The 15453-nt window shown below is 44.5% G+C and overlaps 2 protein-coding genes across 7 annotated transcripts in view; both read right to left on the minus strand.

Moving 5' to 3' along the window:
- Nucleotides 1-1243: 1243 nt before the first annotated feature.
- On the minus strand, nt 1244-6326 carry rbm24b (RNA binding motif protein 24b). Its single transcript, XM_030102576.1, has 4 exons — nt 6056-6326; nt 5642-5765; nt 5501-5555; nt 1244-2819 (listed from the first exon to the last, which is right to left on the minus strand). Exons 1-4 carry the CDS (start codon nt 6224-6226, stop codon nt 2459-2461), a joined length of 711 nt encoding a protein of 236 aa, XP_029958436.1. The 5' UTR covers nt 6227-6326; the 3' UTR covers nt 1244-2458.
- A 1518-nt stretch (nt 6327-7844) lies between these two features.
- kif13a (kinesin family member 13A) overlaps nt 7845-15453 on the minus strand; it is a 33323-nt gene continuing 25714 nt past the window's right edge. For 2 of the 6 annotated variants that reach the window (XM_030102500.1, XM_030102498.1), the window contains 13 exons: nt 15249-15375; nt 15103-15158; nt 14902-15026; nt 14043-14219; nt 13836-13928; nt 13584-13736; nt 13401-13478; nt 13233-13283; nt 13023-13110; nt 12779-12930; nt 11981-12145; nt 9964-11122; nt 7845-9456 (listed from right to left, as the gene is read on the minus strand). In XM_030102500.1, the coding sequence (XP_029958360.1) occupies nt 9323-9456; nt 9964-11122; nt 11981-12145; nt 12779-12930; nt 13023-13110; nt 13233-13283; nt 13401-13478; nt 13584-13736; nt 13836-13928; nt 14043-14219; nt 14902-15026; nt 15103-15158; nt 15249-15375 (2558 nt within the window). In that variant the 3' untranslated portion in view covers nt 7845-9322. The remainder of the gene's footprint in view (nt 9457-9963; nt 11123-11980; nt 12146-12778; nt 12931-13022; nt 13111-13232; nt 13284-13400; nt 13479-13583; nt 13737-13835; nt 13929-14042; nt 14220-14901; nt 15027-15102; nt 15159-15248; nt 15376-15453) is intronic. The other 4 variants (XM_030102504.1, XM_030102503.1, XM_030102499.1 and 1 more) reach the window with 3 other exon arrangements.

The following is a 15453-nucleotide window of genomic DNA, read 5'->3' on the forward strand; positions in this document are numbered from 1 at the left end:
TATTCTTTTTTTTTACTTCTTCTGGTAGAATACAGAACAAACAACGTCATGTAGTCATTATACGCATTAGAAGAATGAGCGGGTTTTGCATTTCGTCACTGCTGAGAAGCCAAATGACACCAAAATGGCTCAAAGCAGCTCTGTGACCGGAGCAGCTCCGTGTTGCCAGATTGGGCGGGTTTGTTCCAAATTAAGCGTCTTTTTTGAACACGTCGGACGGGTTGATGAAATGATTATGTGTTTATGACGTGTTTTTTATCATACAAATACGGTTTTAACGTGCATTTTCATCCGAGACGGCGGTTTGGGCTGCTTTCTATTGAGTAAAACGGGTTTCAAATTGTCTACGGGGGATAACGAAAGATCTGGCAACCTCCTCCGGCTTGACTGCGGAGACACCGCAGGCGGTACAGTGCTGCGGTGTACCGGGCCGGAGCCGTTCCGTAGCCGGACCGCATCCAGTGTGCATCGGGGGTTACTGTTTCAAGCTGTTGTAGCACATGTACATATATGCTGCTCTCAACAACAGCTTTAAAGAATTCATCCAGTTTCTTCTGCATACCTTGCACTGTCATAAATTACATTGTCTAAAACATATTTTGCCTTTCTTGAACAAGCTGCTGCAATATCTAAAAATGGCCCAGTGTGGGGTTAAAAATGCAACATTTAATCTAATCATGTAAAATTTAAGTTTTTGCTTTTCTTTGTAGCTTTTTGTTATCATAAATAGTCCTCCAATGGAAACAGCAGCACCGGGCAGGTACCCCGTTCTCAGATGAGAGCCGTTTCTGTCTGGATCATCAGGATAGTCAGGAGTTTTGTGTGGCATCGTTGTGGAGAACATCTCACAGAGTACCGATGTCCTACCCTGGTCTGCCTGTTGTCCGGATATGGATCCTAATGAACACCTGTGGGACTATCTCGGTCGTCAGGTGGCCAATCGGGTTCCCTGGCCAGCAGATAGGCAGCAGCTGATCAAGGAGCACCAGGAGAAGTTCTAATAGAATTTTAAACTTTAGCAAACTTTATTGAGTGAATTAGCCTTCTGAAGACCTGTATGAGAGTTTTCAAGGAGCAACATAGTGCTTTAACACAAATAAGTTGCTGGTATATGAAATGTAAATAGAGCAGCTTATTCTAATGACTCCACATAAATACTAGCAAATTCTCTTGTGACAGTCATTCAGCTTAAAGAGTAAAGCAGACATCACAGAGGACAAAAATACAAAAGTTGAAGGTAAGTTTTCATTTATTTCCTAAATAAAAGATAGGCATTATTTTTGCATCATGCATTACAAGACAAAATAGGTGCTGCTATTGCATTAGAAAACATTTTTATGTCTAAAGACATAAAACTGTGATCAAACTGGTCAAGTATAAAAAGTGACAATATAGAGTTACATATCGAATGGAGACAACAAGAGGAAATGTACAGGAAACAAAGGGTTTGGGATGTGATGCTATTTTCCACTCGTTATTTGTTCTTCATAAAGAGTACAGTGCTTCGTTCGGCCACATTCGAGACCCATCATCTGTTTTTGATCGTGGGAAATGCAGCAGCACATGTGGGCACGTTCAGTTGTAAGATTTCTTTTTTTTTTTGTTACAAACACAAGAAAAGAAATAAAGGGTTTATTGCTGTAAGGCTTCATAATAAATACATAAATAGCATCATTTAAAAGGCACATTACTAGAGATTTTATCAAAATGTTCACATTCAACGGTGTCACCTCCCTTTTTGCTGAGCTTTCTCGAGGTGGGACTTTAGGAAGAAACACGAGTGCTTTCACCAACTTGAGCATTTTGTTACATACTGTCCAAAAAAAATAGAATTTTTTTTTTAAAAGAAACTACTTAAAGGTTTAAATGCTATCTCACTCCAAACTGTTATTTAAAAGAAAAAAAAAGAAATGTTTTAATAAAAATCTAACTTCTCTAATGACGACTGCATAGCTTTATCTAACAAAATAGTGGTCCGAAACAATAAAATGCTGAAAACTGCATGATGGAGCGTACCGTCCTCATACGTATGGAAGTGTTCGGGTTGGTTTTCAAAGCAGGGTGGAAGAAACCTGATCATAAGACATGAATGCACTTGGGATTTTTATACAATTTGACTTCAGTATAAATACAAAATTCAGCAACAGTTGACATGAGGTCCAGTGAGTCAACAGTCAGTTAACATTAAATATTATACCGCTGAATAAATATTATATTTATAGATATATATAGATCCCCAATAGTGACAAAACACTGATTTCACATGAATATACAATAATTCCTCATTTGTCTCTACATTTTCTTCAGGCTCTTTGGTAGAAGGTCTGCTAAGTTAAAACATGAGAGAGGCAATCATTGTCTATCCACCGCTGTCTAATGCTCCTAGCGTCACCTTCTCCATGGAAGAAGGTCACCTCCCCTCCTTTCTTCTCGAAAGTAACCTTCATACTTTGTTTCTTTACTGCATGCGGTCTGTCTGCAGCTGCTGAGGTTGGTATTGGCTGAAAGCTGCGGCAGCTGCAGCTGCTCCCGGGGTGGCGGCGGCGGCCAGCGGCTGCTGCACCGTGTACCCGTACCCGGCCGTGGTCATGTAGCTCGTGGGCGCCGGCGAGGCCGCGTAGGGGTACTGCTCGTAAGCAGCCGCGGCGGCGGCGGCGGTGGCGGCCGCCGCAGAGTACTGGGCGTAAGCGGCGCCGGTATAGTCAAGGTACGGGGAGGTGGCGGCGGCGGCTGTCGCCGTAGCAGCAGAAGGCTGGACATGAGGGATCACCACACTGGGTTGGACAAAGGCTTGAGGGTAGACGTAGTGTGCGGGGATCCTGCAGGATACAAAAACACACACATTCAGAGCAAATCCACAGTTGGTGATCTCATCAGTGCTGAAACTAAACTCTGGAAAAACAGAAAAAAAAAACAAGTGCCAAATATGTCAATCCAGTCCTCAGAACACAGCAAATCCATTCATTAAGAACTGAAAAAAAAAAAAAAACCCTACCTAGAAATGAAAAGTTAAAAAAGCAGCAAAACCACAAAGGAACACAAGCGCAGCTTTTAATTTCAAAAAAGCACCAGGATCTGAAACACAGTGAGGCATTAAAAAGAAGACACAGCCAAGCTCGGCACCCAATGTTTCACTGAAAACCATATTTGACAAAATGCGAGCTTTATCGCAAAAAAAACCAAAAAACACCGCAACTTATCAACACAAGAGAAGGACATTATTGTGTCCACATACGGCCACTCCAACACCACACATACGGGCATGCCCACACATGTTAGAAGGTTTTTCAACACAAACAAATGTGGCAAAAAGTAGGCTGTGTCTTTTAAAGAGCAGCAGAAGTGCGGTAAATTAAATGTATCTGTTGATTTAACCAGACTTTTTAAACAGGGCCTTAGTTCTATTAGGTCCTACAGAAGCCCTGGTGTGTGTGGTTTAAAGGAGAAAAAAAAAAAGTGGAGGCGGCAGGTTCAGCCCTCGATGTATCCGTTTATACGAGCTTTTGTATCTGGGTGAATCCATTCCCGATTTAAACTTGTGTTGAAATCTCTGGCAGTAGATATACGGAGGAGCAGGTGTGAAATATATTTTTCTGGGTGGACAAGCGTCCCCATCCCCCTCTTCCAGACATACACCGCCACACAAACACACACACACACACACACCAACTTGACTGACAAGGGAGGCTGGAAGCATGCTATTTTTGCTCCCCTTGTCATCTCCAAAGGACAAGCTGATCTTCTCCTTCAGTAACACATGGCCGGGCGCTCGTCAACTGCAGCTAACGCCGCACTACCGCCTCACTGACTTTTCTGACTTTACTGGTATCAACAGGCTGAACGAGTCCCTGAAAAACCGAGTTTGTTACAAAGAGAAATGAGAGGGACGACCAACTGTACAATTATCACAAATCAAGTTTTTAAAGTTTTTCTGTCTTTGAATACATCCAATCCATTATAGCCACTTGTGTTATAATGACAATCTTCAAAAAGAAAAATGCTGATAAACACATTCAATGTGTTATATTTCACTGTGTCTACCCTTTGAATGACAAGCGTGAGCAGCTGACTTTGGCCATCTTTGTTGAAGGAGACGGGACAAACATTTTGTCATCCTGCGAACCGAGAGCTAAATAAAGGTACTTTGTAAATCAGCAGGACACATGGGTAATCCCCCAGCGCATAGCCGAAAGGCTGCACGGCCGCATGGCTCGGCCCACCTGTTGTCCGCAGCCCGGCGGCCCTGTCTGTGCCATACATTATTAACAGCGCTGCTGAGTGACTCCCGTTTTCCATCTGAATTTGAGAGGCTGTGCGGATCACTGTAGCCAACAGCTGCTACCTAAGATACCAGCGGAGATCTGTTTCCAGCCAGTCGTACAGGGACCGGGTCAGCTTTTCATTGAAATGATTCCAAAGCTACTTCATGAATTCATAAACACATCCACAGCGGTCTAAAAACTACTCTTATATGAACGAGAGCGTGTGTATTTTTGTATCAAAGGGAAATTTCATGGCTTTATGATCGTCAATGAAGTGGCAAAATTCAAAAAGCTTCCATTTAAAAAAAAAAAAAAAATTAGCTCAATATCATGTACCTGTGGATGTAAGCGTCAAGTGAAAGCAATATGTTAATGAAAACACAGCATCATGGGTAAGGAAAAAAAAAAAAAACAGGAAATAAAACCCCCACATGCAAGCCAGTGTTTGTTTTGTTGCAGGGGATCGATTTTTAGATTAACACACTGTGAGTGCTCATCAGCCCCCCCTTTGACAACAAAACGCACTCAACGTGATGTTAACTTAAAACCGGGGGGGAAAAAAGAACCACAGGCTAAAGCACAATCATTAAAAAGGGAAAGAAATCAACACCCCATAGCAGAGTTATAACTCCCTATGAAAACCGAGAAAAGTCTGCATTAAAAAAGAAAAAAAAAAAAAAAACTCCTGAACGCCCCGACCTCCCCCACTGCAAGTAGAAAATAAGCACACAGTTAAGCTGAACACCACATCATACTGAAAACAAGGCACACACCAATCTATGTACTATGAAAACCGGAAAAAAAGACAGAAGACTTCCATGCATCTAGTCACCATTGCAGCTCGTTTGTGTATGTCAGAGTATACAGGTAACACTTTAGTGCTCTGCCCAATGCAGACTCAGCTATTCCTCAAATCATCATGTCCCTTCATCAGCTATTTTAACCGTTACCGACCCTGTCAGATCAGAGAGAGATAGACAACATCGTCAAGTCACAAATCCTGGAGTCAGGGGACAGACGCTCGCGTCCTTCACAGTCAACCCAGAGCAGAAGGAGCACACAGAAACACTCACATGTCCTCATTCAGGATGAAATAGGAGGAGGAGGCAATGATAAATACATGTTTAAAACAATTAAAAGACATTACATACAATTATCAAAGACATTGGCAGTTTCCTTTCCAATTAATGCAGACAGATATTGAAGGTTGTGTGTGCAGGCTGTGCAGTGTGGCGTACCCGTAGGGTCTCTGGATGAACGCTGGATGGATCTGAGGCACTCCGAATGCAAATCCTGCAATTGAAGGAGAAAAAGATGTGAGAAGGTACAAGGATGCAAGGTCAGGGGTTTAAAATAAAGCTTCGGGTCCATTGTCTGACCTGGCTGAATGACCCTGGGTTTGGCCCCCAGATAGGCCAGGTTCACGTTGGCTTTCCTGCCATCGATGATGGGGTTTGGATCCTTGCAAGCCCGATCGGCCGAGGCCCGGTCAGCCATGGTGACCTGAGGGAAACCAGCACAACTTTATCTCACTTTAATGGACATATCAGATGGCACATATAAACCCCCATGGCAGATCATATTCCAATGGAATTAATCAGTAAATATTTTCTCAGTAAATAATCTGCCAACAGTTCTAAGAGCTCAAAAGGCCTTGTTCATATTTCTAACCTGGGACCAGAAAGGACACCATGAAGTGAGAATTTTAGCCTGGATATGAGACCGTCCACGTGTGGAGACAGCTTTAAAAAAAAAAACAAAAAAAAAAAACAACTGAGTGATTATTCACTTACAAATCCATAACCTCTGGATTTCCCGGTCTGTCGATCGGTGATCACCACAGCCTCCTCGATGTCTCCAAACACCTCGAAGTACTTCCTCAGGCTGGAGTCCGTCGTGTGGTACGGAAGACCCCCCACAAAGATCTTGGTGAAGGTGGTGTCTTTCTGTGCCGAGTGCATCATTCGGAGGAAAGTGCTCGAGTGCTTTTTCCAGAAGTTTCAAGGTAAAGGATAAAAAAAATATAAATAAATATATTAAGAGCGGTGTGAGTCGCAGCGGACGGTCTGCAGCCCCCTGCTGAAGTGAGAGAGAGGAGGAGGAGGAGGAGGAGGCGGAGGAGGAGGAGGAGGACACCTGTTAGTTTGTTGTGAAGGTTTGCCAGTTGTCAGTGTGTGACACGGATACTTAACCCCACCCAGCTCCAGATCCAGACCCAGATCCAGATCCAGGCCAGCACGCGGCGATCACACTGAAACCCACGAGAAAAAAACAAACTGCAGGACAGTCGTCAACACACCAGATTCCTGGGTCAAGAAAGTCCTGAAGGCGGCGGGGGAAATGAGAAAAGACACATTATTAGGTAGTTTTACCCTCCCCGTCTTTCTCTCTCCTCAGGAAACGATCGTCTTACGAATTTTGTTTAATTATTTAGTTCAATGATTGAAGCTTAACGCGTCACGTGACAGACTCCGCTGGTTTTGTTTTGTTTTTTTTGTTTTTTTGTTTTTTTTTTTTTGGGGGGGGGGGGGGTGTTCTTCTTCAATTCCAGAATCCATATTAAAAGTGTCCAATATCTCTAGACCGACTTACTCCCTCCAACTTCTGAACATTTATTTCCTATGAATTTTTTTTTCGCCAAATATAATCATACAGTCTTTTAATTCCTTTATATGTTTGGAGATGTCAAGTGACAAGAGAAACACACACAAATCTAGATGTACCTTCTGCTTCAGAAACCAAGACTCTTCCAAACACAGACCTTGGTGGCCCACAACCTTGTCTAGTAAATCAGAGAACATGGGTCTCTGCAGTCAGCTGCCAGGGAGGGTCAATACAGTCCAAACCTCAAAGGAACTGTGTCAAACCATTTGTCGATATGGATTTAGGCCGAAGAAGCAGCACAGATCACAAACTTCCAGTTCCAACAGCACACAGAGAGGAGAGAGCACTGCATCCATCCCTCCATCCAGTCCGGTCGTGATGTGCTGCAGTATATCCCAGCTTACTATTGGCAAATAGTTTGTTTTGCTTTGCTTTAGTACCCATTGCTGCTGGTTCTTGTTCCAACGCACTGGATCCTCACAAAGCTCCCAAACACAAAGGGTAAATAAATAACATGAAGTTATTTCATTTCGTAATTTTACTTGTGTGACATAGCAAACTGTGGTGTGCAGAGACTCATTCCCTGACTGGATTCTGATGTTTTGATGGATTATGTTGACAAATTCTGTACAAGAAATGAAAATACAAAAGGGTGCTGGATGTTGCTGTGTTTGTGTTTGCTTGTTGCCTTTTCATGTGTTGCCAGTGTCTCTTTTTAAACTTTGCCTGCTTTAAATTGTCATGTAGGTGAAAAGTGTATGCTGAACTTAAGTATCATAATCTGTAAAAATGAAGATGTAAGTGTCTGGACATATTCTGGAAATCTCAGTCAAAAATGTGGAAGACAGGCCAGCTGAAGAAAAAATGTTGTACACCTTCAAAAAAATCATGAAAAACTTAAAAATTAGGTAAAAGACCCATTTACATAATACAAGAACATATAAAAATCAACTTCAATGAAGAGTCGACACACGTGCTGATTGTAAATGTTCTATTCTGGAACATTTTTGTACCAATTAAAACAGGTCAAGATACATTATAAATACAATTCTGTACATTATAATAGTGTAAATACTATGTTCAAATACATTTCTATTACAACTCCTCATTAGGGAGAGCAGCTTTGTTCTCTTCTTTAAAGTAAGGTCTTGGGTTTCTTTCGTTTACTTAAAATTACAGCTTGAATTTTCAACTTTTCTCTGGTCAGCTCCACAGTTCACCACTTCCATAAAAATATAAGATCATAAGACAATTGTTCTCCATACTCAAACAAGTTTTGCACCATTTGTCTCCAACCTGATACTGTTTTATCACTCATTCGTCCAATACTCCATGTAGAAAGTGTCATTACTGAGTACCTTTTAACACGTAGTGTTACACATCATTCAGTTAGACAATCTGTTAAGAAGGTATTCGGTCAGCAAGGCAGGGTGGCGTTCTGAATACTGCCAGGCGTCATGACATACATACAGGTTTCAGCTCCATTTGTGACTCAGTGAACTCGTCATCGAGTAGTCTGGGGTTTATGTGCCTTTCTTTATGCGAACAAGGCAATAATAAGGCATATCCGACGCCTATCGCTGCTTCGATCAGCAGACCGAAGTGATGACACGCACAGCTCTTAAAAGTAACAAATATTTCATCAGTCCAATATGGAAGACGGTCAGCGAACTCTCCAAGAATCCTTTCCAGTGCAAGCGTTCAAATAAGCATCAGTCTCATGCTGGATAGGGATTATTTCCTCCACAGTGTTACAGTACATCAACAGGATAATTCAGAACTGCAAACACTAAAAGCAACTCAGGTTTTGCAGATTTGTCCTATTTTCAGGGCATGTGGCAATACTCCTAGAGATATGGCACTAAGCTTTACTTGGACTCATAGTGATATACTTCCATATATGTACATTAGAAAAATAGCATGACTTCTAACAGCAGATATGGAACCGTAGTTCTTTGGTTAGCCCTGACATATCATATTGACGTAAATATCAATGTTTATTACCAGTAGTACATTCGTAATCTTCATACCCCTGATGGCTCCGCTTGTGAGTCTGAGCCGAGGGGTTGCGCGTTGTCTTACAAAAATATTACTCATGATGCTCGGAACAAATGTAAGAAAATGTATGTGGGTAATACTCCCTCAGGATGCCCAGTTAAAAGTTTAGTTCTCTATAAAAAAATATCGCCTTATAGAAAACTTGGATATGTGCATAGTGATTTTTCTTCTTCTTCTTCTTCAGTGAAACAGTATTCAGGATATACCTTCATTAAATGCACAGGGAAAATATGCCTTAGGAAAGCACACTTCTACAGAACGCACCAGCTCAGTCCCAACTGGTCAGAGCGATCAGAGGAGCAGAGCCGAGCCGGAGCCGAACTCCGGCTCGTCCATCATGTCTGAAAACCTCCGCAGGGTCCCTGATAATCCCCAGAAAACGCTCCTGTCTTTGGGTCCTATCTGATCAGCGTCTGGGAGTCGGTGTCCATGGAGGGTGGTCCTCTGGTGAGACGAGACGGCTTCACAAACACACCGTGGCCGGGGGGGCAGCGGAAATACACCCTGCCCTGGACTGTCCCGTTGTGCTTACCTGAAAGAGAGGCGAGCGTGGAGGATTTCTGGTGAATAATGGTCACATTTATATTTATAGCTCTCATATCACTCTCCAGTTTCACTAAATCTGGGCTACATGTTGTTGTTGTATCACTGGTACTGCTGCTACGACTGAATTTAAACTAATTTGGAGCTTTGCATATGTTAGAAAAAAATTTAAAGCAGGGAATCAGTGCAAAGATGAGTTTTTTTTTAACTATAAGACAATGTGACAACTACCAAAACCCGGGCTTTCGTACTGACGGATGGCCACTTGGGGGCGCTAAAAACAACACTTTACTTGCAACACAACTATAGATTTCAATTTAAATATGATGTGGTAAATAATTAGAAAATATGAATAAATTTAAAATTCATTTAATTTTAAAACACTTATATTTAAACCTATGAGGAATGTATTTTTGGAGTTGAGGTTGTATATATATCATATTTTCTGTCAGTATCTGTCTGGACACAGTAAAAACGTCTCTTTAGAAAGACTCACCCACTGCCATGTCCAGCTTCACTCCAATCCAGATCCCCTTTGCAAACTCCACGCCTCCCACATAGTGAACCGTCCCCCTCCTCTTGCCCACCCACACCTGCTCCCCAGGAGCCATCCAGTCGGGAAGCTGGGCCACGGGCGTGCTCTCGTCGCCGCTGGAGTCCCCGGAGGGCTCGGTGCTGCTGGGGTTGGGACTGGGGCAGGGGCTGCCGTGTGGCAGGTCCCCCTGGGCCGGCTCCTGGACCAGGGGTTCCCCTCCTGCTCGCGGGGCCTGGGTGGGGGACGGCGTGACGGAGGGTGGTACCGCTGGATGTGAGACTGACGCAGAGGGAATTATCGGGGCTGCCGATGGGGGGATCTCGGAGCTTGGAGCCCTCGCTGAAGTGCAAACTACTGCTGTGTTGGGGTGGGACACTCCTACACCAGCCGGGGGTTCAGAATTAGGACATGAGCACGATGCTTTTTCAGGTCTAGACGCCTCAGGGCTGTCAGAGAGGAGCCGACTGTCAGTGTTTTCTGTCTTCTTCTGCTGATTCGCAGGAACCTCCTGCTGCCATCCCTCTGTGAAATGTGGCAAATCCCCCTCTGCAATGCTGTCGTCGGCCCCTTTGAAGTCCGTAAACTCCTGGCTGGTGCTGAGGACACAGCTGAACGGCTGCTTGACTGTGCAGTTGGGGATACTGAGAGGCGAGGAGGCTGAATGGCTTAAGGGGTCCTGTCCCCCACCTGTGGAAAGAGGTGGCTGGTGTGTGTCGCTCCCTGCAGAAACACCTTTGGTTTGGGCGCAGCCTCGTGCGGCAGCGCAGCCCAGAGGGTCGTAGGAGTCCCTGGCGGGGCAGCTGAGGTGGTCCGAGCTCTCGCTGGCGCTGAAAGGCATGTCGGACAGCGTGGCGCTGGAGGCACTGTGTGAAAAGTAGCCGCTGGTGCAGCTGCTGGCCGTGGGGCTTCGGGACACCTCCCTCTCTCCGCTCCCGCTGCCGCACCGGCTCGCTTCCTTCAGCTCAGATCGAAGCCCTTCTTGGCTCTCCAGAGTGGCGTTGTATATCTCAAAGTTTGCAAAGTCCTCTGGGATGTATGCCTGGAAGCCGCTTTGGTCTTGAGAGCCCCGGTTTAGACTGAGAGTCATCCCCGCTGCCGTCTCCTCGTCATCAGAGTCCTGCTGATCCAAACAACAGCAGCAAGACGAAAGACACAGCCAGAGGGACACAATGTCAGATTTTTACCGACTCAGACGTTTTTTTTTTTTTGTTTTCTTTTTAAGACAACCTAGACAAGTGAGAAATGATGTGAAATGTGATGATGAAACATGATCATAGTGTATGAATACTGAATAATGCATTGGAGTTTGCTTTATTCTGACAAAAGCTACAATCAGAAAACAGTATAATTGTGGGGGAAAAAATGTGCTTACACTTTCTAGAGTGGCTCATATGAACTGGCACCAGTAGACACTCGCTGAGAAGGAGCTCGTGCTCCTGAAGTCAAGCTCTGTTTTCTATGTGTCACACCACAGTAAACTGTGCCGCTAACCACAGTGAGAAATCCTCGACAAGTACAGTGCTTCTCAGGATTGCTGGGAAATCTACATTTTACAACTGAATTGGGTCTAGATTCAGGATTAATTTCAATTTCATAGCCATCCAGCAGATTTTGAAAAAGATCTACTTCAGGAATTTTATATTACATCATGGTTTATACTTTACAGCAAATCTCCATCCTTCTGTGATTCATTAAACATTAAACTGGTGTTTCCTGTTCACTGGTGGACGACCACACTCTCATGAACTTAGAAAAAGCAGGAGATCTCTGGACAGTTTCTTATCTCTTCCTTTCACAAGCAAAGACCTAAACAATCCACAAATATATTATGGTTCAAATTTCTAAATTTGTCCAGGAAACTTGAAGGAAAAGGTGAATACCTGTGAGTGTGACAGCTGCAGCAGCATCACTTGGTTATGTGTCAATATGTGTGAAGCCCTTACAGAAACCCTGTTGCAGTGCGGTGTGGAGCACTTACAGCAGTGCATGGCAGTGTGTGGCTGAGCTGTCTGCTGGGAGGGGTGGAGGTGGGGGTGGAGGTGGAGGTGGAGGGCTTGCAGTGGCCCTCACTGCCTGCCCTGGGCCGCTGCCAGGGGCAGGGAGAGGGGAGCAGTGCACGGCCGTCCACACATGAGTGCATGCTCTGCAGATGGGTCAGAACAACAGCACACACACACACTTCACACTCAGACACGTAGACATGCGTGGCGCTGGGCAAGGCCAGTTACACAGTTAGTACCATGCAGTTTAACATTTCACAAAAAAAAAAAACAACAACACACAGCTTGAAGTGACCTAAGTTTATGAGGAACAGCACTTTTTTTTTTTCTTTCTTTCTTTTGTGTCGCTAATATGACCTGAGCACTCATGACCTCTTTTAGTCCACTTCAAGCATACAAATGAGCATGGTTAGTTTAAATGATACAAGCAGCCACAAACTGTCTGGAAAAGTCAACCATCACAAACAGATTGAGACAAAAGCCTTTAGCCGGCAGCGCCTGGTGGAGTTAGGTGGTGCGGCTCTCCCTGGTGGAGTCATGCTCCTGTGACTCATGCATTTTCTGCTCAATAAGGCACGGAAACAGGGTGGATGACATTATGATGAGGTTTTCAGACAATTTGTGATTTGTGTCAGTCTCCGTGCGTTCGGCATGTTTTAGAAAACTGAAAATGAGAAATGGCAATGTGGAAAAACTTAACCGCTGACTGGGAAAACACGGACACATGAAACAAATGAGACATGAAGGCTCCCCGAGTTCAGCTGTGTTCTCCTCACCTCTTGTCCGAGGAGTGGCCGAGCCTCCAGCGCTCGCTTTGCTTTGTTTTCCTCTTTGACAGGAAGCAGAGACTTGAGGAATTTAGGTGGCTGAGGGGAGAGGACTTTGAAGGGGCTGGAGCCAAAAAAGGTGGGACTCTCAGGAACCAGACCTGGGTTGAAACATTTATCGATAACATGGATATCAAGTAAGATGCATTTTCTCTCTACATAAAACAGGAGACAGACTTTTCCTGTTGTTTACCTGTATTATCCTTGTTTTTGATGGGTGTGTTACAAAGGGAACCATCTTGGGGATTGCAGTTCGTGTTGTCAACCTGATCACAGTGATTCTAGACAAAATCACACAGCTTGGATCAATTTCATGAGTTCAAATAAAAGCCAGAATACCTCAACTCCACTTTAACGAATATGAACCCAGGAACTTGAAAAAAAAGGTGAATAAATGGTTTACCTTGCAGTCTTCATCGTCACATCCTGTCAGGTCTGTTTTACTGCATGAAGACTGGAGAGGGAGAAGCAACATGTTATTAGATGCCAAGGAAATGTAATTTGATGGTAAAAAAAATGTTCTTCCTCCATGTGTTCAAGCAGGCGATGCAGCGAGCGATGCGTTAATTACTTGCTGTACATTTGGTGTGCTGATACTCCTCCGTAAGTGTCTTCCCTTGGCAGCCAGCGCCTCCTTCACCGTCACCGCCTGCAGAACGCGAAAAGAAAACGGGAATCTTCCAGTGTCGCTTCACGGACGGCCATGCTGTGTTTGAGTGTGTGTGTTGCTGTGAGTGTTGCTGTGTTGCCGTACCTGTCGCAGCCTCTCTAAACTCAGGATATTTTCCACTTCGAGGACACCCCGTGTGTATTTCTCTATATAGGTTTCTCCATCCTGAGTCTCCTCACTGTCTCCACGAGCAGCCATGAGGGCCAAAGTTTCCCTTTCCTCCGGCTCCTCTGAGGCCTGAAAAATGTTAAAAAGCTTTATAAATCTATAATTCTAAACCATAATCATCTTTTTTTTTCCTTTAAGTGTTTGTGATGAGGCTGTAGAGAGCGGTACCTTTGGTATGTTGGAAACGATCTCATACGACACGCCGCAGGAGTAAAGCGTGTTCTTCAGAGACATCCTTCTCTTCAGACTCTGGGTGAAGCTCTGCGTGAAACAAGAGGAGTCCACGTTGACCGATGCAGTACAGACAACACGCACACGCACTTGGCTTCGGTGTGTCCTGAGCTCCTTCAACCAACGCCGGCCGTGAGCGTTCACCTGTTTGTTGTAGATGTTGACGGCGATCCTCTTGCGCAGCACCAGCTCCATGGAGGCCGGGTGGCTGAGCTGCACCGTGGCTTTAATGATCAGGTAGATGCGTTCATTGGGCGAAGTGACGCGGTTCAGGTGCACTGAATCGTGAATGGATGAATCCCAGGAGCACGCGGCAGACACCTGGTGGATCGAACCACTTGTTTTATTCATGGGGCTTCGTCACGATCTCACAGTCGAAGGATCTGAGCGAGCGAACAGGCGGAGACCTGGACCACTGCGATGCTTGTCGGCTAACTACTATTATATGACACACACTATAAAGGGTAGAGTAATTACTGTATGGTTGGAGTTGGTAATCTACATGAAAGAAAGAGAAAAGAAGATGACTTTTCTTTAAAAGTGCCCCTATGCACTCTGCAAGCCAGGAAATTACATGATGAAATAACTTAATTATACACATAATTGTAGGAAAAAGGAGCCCCAAATGGTCCTTTGTGCGGCGATGGAAGAAGAAAAGAAATTCTTCTAGAAGCAATTAAAGCATTAAAGCCGACATAATTCAGCCTGGAACCTTTATAATGCCACTAAGACAACAAAACACCCTACAAGCCACTAAAGGGGAGAACAAAAGGCAATATTACCATAAAGAAAACAAAGAATGAAGTTATATGACAAACCACAAAGGAGGCATGTGAAAAATGCAGCTACCAAGGCGAGACTGCCTCAAAGTATCACTGCCAAGTTCAAACATTATTGCAAGAATTTCTGTTGCCTACAGAAACAGAAACGCAGGAAACCACGTCTTCCTGTGGATGTTTACTTTTGGCCAAAGGGGGGCAGTAAAGTCCAGGTCGTTCCTCACCTCCTCGTCGCTGTGCCTGATGATGGGCAGGTAGAAGAACTGGCTGCCGTGCTCTTTGGGCAGGATGGAGTTAACGCCTGCAGCGTGCGGGCCGGTCAGCTGCTCGTTCACTGTCAGATTATCCGCTGGTGGCATAAAAACACAGTTGGAATTTCCAAAGCCGGAGAGGAACCTGTGAACCTCAGTGTGAGCCCGTCTCACCATTTAGATCCAAGAAGAGGACAGGAGTGTGAGCCTCCATCCCTGCAGGAGGAATCCTACAAGCAGTTTAACACAGAGGTTAACAGTGAAAGGATCAAAAGAATAAAGAAAGTCCATGTGATGTCTTTCTTTCTTTTTTTTTTTACCAGTCTGCAGGAGCTCCAGGAATCCCGCTCCCGGGTGCAGGGACCAGCACTGCATTTCGCTCTTCAGTCAAACCAACCCACTGTTCCACCAGTCGAGCTTCACGCTCAATGTCCTCCTCTGACTTTTCTGGGTTTGTACAGCAAGCAAGAGAGAGGCTTAACACACTGAACACACTTAAAAAAAAGTGGAATGAAGTGAAGGATC

The sequence above is a fragment of the Salarias fasciatus genome, chromosome 11 (genome assembly GCF_902148845.1).
Source record: "Salarias fasciatus chromosome 11, fSalaFa1.1, whole genome shotgun sequence".
Lineage (NCBI taxonomy): Eukaryota > Metazoa > Chordata > Actinopteri > Blenniiformes > Blenniidae > Salarias > Salarias fasciatus.